This window comes from Cibotium barometz, chromosome 44 (assembly GCF_041138505.1).
Source record: "Cibotium barometz isolate CiBa-2024 chromosome 44, ASM4113850v1, whole genome shotgun sequence".
NCBI classification, from domain to species: Eukaryota; Viridiplantae; Streptophyta; class Polypodiopsida; order Cyatheales; family Cibotiaceae; genus Cibotium; species Cibotium barometz.
Window position 1 is genome coordinate 5,010,476 of NC_141089.1, and position 6,000 is coordinate 5,016,475.

The 6,000-nt window shown below is 45.9% G+C and overlaps 1 protein-coding gene across 2 annotated transcripts in view; it reads right to left on the reverse strand.

Moving 5' to 3' along the window:
* The window catches only part of LOC147612885 (glutathione S-transferase T1-like), a 29,737-nt gene extending 23,980 nt beyond the window's left edge, over nucleotides 1–5,757 (reverse strand). For both annotated transcript variants that reach the window (XM_086782156.1, XM_086782155.1), the window contains exons 1-2: nucleotides 5,573–5,757; nucleotides 5,400–5,473 (exon numbers count right to left, since the gene is read on the reverse strand). In XM_086782156.1, the coding sequence (XP_086638282.1) occupies nucleotides 5,400–5,473; nucleotides 5,573–5,640 (142 nt within the window). In that variant the 5' untranslated portion in view covers nucleotides 5,641–5,757. The remainder of the gene's footprint in view (nucleotides 1–5,399; nucleotides 5,474–5,572) is intronic.
* Nucleotides 5,758–6,000: the final 243 nt, after the last annotated feature.

Here is a 6,000-nt window from a genome sequence, read left to right on the forward strand (position 1 = left end):
AATAGTTGGTTCCATCCAACTTATCTTCCTGGGCTAGAAACCCAAACACATCAGCGGTGTTCTGTGCCATGAGAGCAAACTGTAACCTGCAAAAGAGACTGACTGCACAAGAGTCCACAAATATTGCTCGAGACTGTCTGTTTCACACAGATAGACAGCACAGCAACAAAAGCCCCAAATTTCTGGTGGCTAAAATTTCTCTGATTCCCACAAAAAACCTGTGGGAGCTGTCACAGATTGTGCAGCAACACAAAAACAGCAAAAGCCCCAAATTTCTGACTTGATTTGCTGACAAAATTCACAGTTAAGCTCCAAAATTCAGCAGGTAGACTCACCCAAGTTGCTGCTGCAGATTGCTGAGGTACGAACTGATGCAGAAGACGGTACAGAAGGCTGTACGAACAGCAAACAGCAACCAGCAGGTGCTGTACAGAACTGTACGGACAGAAAACAGCAGATAGGGCTGTACGATTGCTGTACGGCTGCTGTACTATCAGAAAACAGCACCAAAAATGGTCGTACAGACCTGTACGAACAGAAAAACAGCAACCAGCAGCCACACGTGCTGCACAGATGCTGTACGGCCTGTAGAAAAACGACCAGCACTACTTTTTGCACCAGAACAGTGCCCGAGACACACAGAAAGCAGTCGCCCAAGTCTATAGAAGGAGGGCGACCTGTTTTTCAGCACCAGAAGCAGGCGACCAGCACAATAGACCTGTTTCTTCGCGACGAAAGTGCTTCACCAGCAGTAGGGAAGGCGGGAGCAGGAACAACCTGCTCTGATACCAATTGTGAGTGTGAGAGACGGTGTGGAGCACACGAAGAAACAGAACAAAACGTGTGGAGGCAAGCAGCAAAACGATGGAGCTCAAATAATGAAGATAAGTTTGTTACAAAACTTAGGGCATATAATAACCCTAACTGGTGCCCGTTTCACATAACGGTAAGTTGGGCGCCTTATTGGGCGCGGGGAAAAAACCTCACTTAAAGTGAGTAAAAAGTGCCCGGCCGGTCCTAATACATTGGCCACTGCCCATAATAATGTCAGGACATTATTTCTAACAGGACCGTCACTCCATGGTAGGACTGATATTTGTGCTGACCTTGTCAATGGGATTGTCACTCCATAGGAAGGCCCGTGCCAAGACTTGTGTTTTGCCTATGGGACTGTCACTCCATAGGAAAACCAGGACTTCACATTTCTGTCGCACCAGTTTTGTGCCCGACCAGAAATCCTTGTACAAGTTTCATAAAAGGGAGATTTCGTCCATTACATGTGCACATGCATTTATGTTTGCATGCATAAACTTATTTTCGCATGACTTGTTTTCGTGTGTTTGCCTGCTACGATGTGCCAGTACACTGAACAAGAACGCCCCAGTGTACCATGGATGTGCTGTCTGCTGACGAGTTGGTGTGGTGTGTGAACAAGTGGTATGTCTTGCCCTTTTTGGCCTTTTCAAATGTAAAATCCATAAAGTAATAAAAACCTTAATGTTTATAAGGTTGGGTGTTCACACACATTTAAAACATTGGTTGAACACTTGATTTATTGTGGGTGCCCAAGAGTTAACTTTTAATTAAGGCCTAATCCCAATTAAGATTAAGCATTGCATGTGAAGCATCATCCCCTCCACACGTGGGTGGTGTGGGGTGGTTGATGGTAGAAGAAGTCGACTGTCGACTGCCTGGGTGCTGCCCTAGATTCATCTCCTCCAACCCGCCTGTGTGCTGCGTGCGAGTACAATACCCGCCTGCAAGTACGTTACCCGTCAGCAACAATACCCGCCTTCAGAACAGTACCTGCTGCAAACCAGTACCCGTCTGTACTTGCTGTCTGGTACCCGCCTACTGCCCAATACCTGCTGCAGTACAGAACTCACCTGCTGCCCAGTATTTGCTGCATGTTGTACCCGCCTGTGTGCTGCAGATCTGTACCTGCCGGTTGCAACTGTACCCGCCTACTGAACCTATGGCTGCTACCTTGTACCTGATTATAGTACCTGCTGGCTGTCATATCATTATCTACTAGCTGCCATACTTGAACCTGCTGTTTGCATCGACCAGGATCACATCAAAAAGGGGGAACAGTCTCTTCACTTGACAACCCCAAATTGAATCTTTGTCAGGTACTTATCTCTGTATTTTCAGATTTAGATATTATTAAAATTAAATGTTGTTGTTACAAGTCTTGTCAGGCAAGTATCACCCCCAGTTGCCATCACCAAGGAAGGCCACAAGGATGGTGATTTTTCCCATGATTACCCTGACCTCGCCCTCACATTTAGAGGAGCCAATGAAGGTCATTTGGGTATGAGGAAAACTAGAAGCAAAGCTGACTTGGGAGCACAAGGTATTACTCCCTCCGCGATGCTTCACCTTGCCAAGTGTTAGTACGGGCGTGCATGTTGGTGCACGGTCCTGGAAGACCAGTGAGGGCAGGTGTTCACCCAGTGAAGGTGGGAGACTGCCTGTGATTTGGTCTACTCCGACAATTGATTCTTCATCAACAAAATCTTATTGTTTTTCAGTTGTACTCACTCCTTGTTATGGAGAAATTTGGCCTTGGGCCCGTGAACACTTGTACATATAAATACTCAAAGAAATACAATTGTATTGAGGGGCGTGCCGGCCCTTTCCACCCCAGTGATGGTGTCAAGTGTTCTTTGTCATTCTCAGTTTTAATGTTGCAAGTATTGTCCATTGTTTGTATGCCCAAGCCAGGCTTGAGATCTCACCCCTTCTTTGGCAGCTCCAACTAGCCACCCATGGGGTGTTTCTTCTCCCCAACCAGCTAGCCTTCATGCATGCACCCTCAAGTCTACCCCTTGCTGAGCATTTGCCCCCTTCTATGGACGCTTTCTATCACCCAAAGCCTTCTTTCTTTGTTGGTCAACCTTTGCTGAGAGGTCCCAGCCATGAAAAACTTGTTTTTGATGATTTATCATGCGTACTAACCACTGCTTGCCATCTTGCACACATGCAAGGACAATCCTTGGGCCAAAATCAAGACCTTACGTGCATATTGAAGATGTTGTCCAGCCTGTACGAGGGTGGCTCTTAGTTAGAATTTAGTGACCTACCCTTAGAAGTTCTTCGTAAATCCTTGCACTTCCACGTGAGGGACTTCTTCCTTTCTTGCTTTCCTGCACATCCATGCGAAGAAACCATGGCTTTCTTGCCAAAACAGCGTGCATGAGGATACTATTTTGTACATCCTCCATGCCTCAGGTTCTAGCACTTGTCAGATCGAAGCCCTGATACCAATGTAAGGTCTCCCACACCAAACCCAAGGATCATCTCACCTAGAACCGAAACCCTAACAAGGTTTCATAGACCCGATATCGTAACATCACATGATCACGATAGATTGTGGCTCTAGCCACTCACCACCCAACTGTACAGTCCTCTGGACTCACCCCAAAGCCTGAGACATTTGATTGCACCAAGCCTGCTTGGTACCAATGGCCCCAACCTAGCGTCCCATACCACTAGGCTGAATCACCCACCTTGCAACTCCATGGCCATGAGGTCTTCCCACCTGTCTACCGCATGGATACCTCAATAACTCATAAATGCCCCCAACGTCAGTTGTATAGCAATAACTAGCTATTTGATTGGCCCTTGCTTATTTATAAGCTTTCCTACTAACTTTTAGCCATTATTAGCTCTACGCTATTAATTTTGACTCTTAAACAATCTAGATGTCATCCTGCTAGTGTCCTTCGTAGTTACCGCGGAATGGGAACGTTCCGGGAACGTCGGATGCTAGAACGGGAGCGGGAACGGGAACGGGAGCGGGAACGGGAACGGGAACGGGAACGGATTGGGAACGTCGCAAAACGCCACGTCATATGACATGTCAGCATATGACACAAAAAAATGTAACTTTTTGTATACGGATAGCCAAATATGCTTCATAATATTTGCTCCCCCAAGACATGAACATACATTTCTGCAAGCAAAACTTATTATAAAAAAAAAAAAAATCGAAACGTTTCGGGACGTTCCGGGAACGTGCCTTCGCCCGGAACGGCGTTCCGGCGTTCCAGGAAGGCGGAACGACGTTCCGTGGTAACTATGGTGTCCTTAGCCCACATGAACCCTCTAGGTCAACCCTGGCTAAGCCCTTAACCTTGATCTTGGGTTAGTTCTAACCCTAATCTCCCTAGGCATTGGCCTTGCACCTCATCTCTCACATTGCAACCATCTTAGCCTCAAAAGTGCAAGCATCCCTGTGGACTCCCAAGACCAAGGTATGTCACTGATGGGATCTCATCATCATCATCTCTCATATTTGGCGTGCCAGATGCCGCTAGGCTGTCAATGATTCCAATACTTCCCGGTGGAGACTGTCCACCATATTTGGATGGATACCATACACTTCCTTTGAGGGAGACGGAAGCACCTCATTGGCGACTCTGACAAGATGCAACCGACGCGTGCATCTTTTCTCCACATGGAGCCATGGCCCATTCCACACTATGGGCTAGGACCACCCAAACATGGTACCACACGCCTTTAGTTTGGCTTTTTCCTTCCCCTCCTCTCATGCAGACTCCCACTAGGCACGGCTAGCCACATAGGGAGTCCCCCCTATTTTTCCTACTATACCTCACTTGAGGGATGTGCATATCACTTGACTAACGAAGGATCTTGTACTGGAAAAAATAAAGGTTTGAGAGCTGCCAGCTGGGCCTTGGCAGCTGGCCCAACGAAAAGGTGTTGAAAAAAGCGCTTGAAATGTTTCAAAATTTCATAAACAAATTGATATTGCCGAATAAGCATCTAATTTTCTGGGGACATCACCAACAATCATTGAGTGCATCTGATATAGTTTTTTTAATAAGTCCACCTACAGGAGGGTTATTTTGTACTAGTCTCTATTGTATTTAATTAACTCTAGCAGTGCTTAGAATTATTTTAATTAACCCCCCATGCTTGTGATATGGGTACGTTCTTGAAAGTGAGGCCCTTGACCTAATTCGCCGATTTGGTGGCATATGCTGCCTCTACACTGAACAGATTCAGGTGGTGCATTAGCAACAGGAAGATGCCTGGTGAATCACAAGTGTGGACCCTATATGCCTGCAGCATCAGGAAGATGCATGTCGCCGGCCAGTCAATCACGAGTATAGACCCTATGCCTGCACCTAAAACAGCATTTGTCTGGATAATACATGTGTTCTAGCAGCATGGGTTGTAAACTTGGATTTCTGATTGAACGAACATAGCAGCTGTGCATTAGAGGAGTAGCTACTCATAATGTAGCAAGATTATACAAAGCCACAGCTACAAAATACGATTAGAGAGGAAATTATTTAGGGCTAAACAGGTCCAATGGCATTTTCTACTTTAAAAACCCTACAATACTGCAGAAAGAGAGGGCCTCGTACACATGAATTCGGGTGTTTTGTGCTGGCCCTTGGCCACGTTCACCAGCTGCTCATCCACATCGATTCCATTCACTCTACACAAAGACAAAAACAAAATTCTCGCTTAATAATGTAGGTGTATGTTGTGTGCGTGCGCGCAGAGATCAAAGGGTTGGGAGGGGAGCCATAATTACAAGCAGAAGATGAGGACAGCGCGAGAAGGCTGCGACATGCGGTCCACGAAGATGCTGAGCTTCCCCATCTTGAAATGCTTTCGCGCATTCCCCCGCCCCCTCCTCAAAAAACAGACACACACACACAGCGCGCAAAAAAGCCGTGGGGGAAGAACAAAAACTAGTACGTCATTCCTTGCGTAAAGGATACGCACTTACAATAAAACTTGAGTTCTCTAAAATAAATAAATAAAATGGTCCCAATTATTACATTAATTAATTATTTATTAGTACTCAGCTCGCAAGCGAAACGTAGAAATGGAAACTCGAATATAAAGAGTCAATGGAAGGGATTTTTTCCTCTTATTTTTTAAAAATCTAAGATTTCTCTTTTTTGTGCCCTCTTGTGCCTTGGTTGCCCATGGTTAATATGTAATAGATAGATGCTA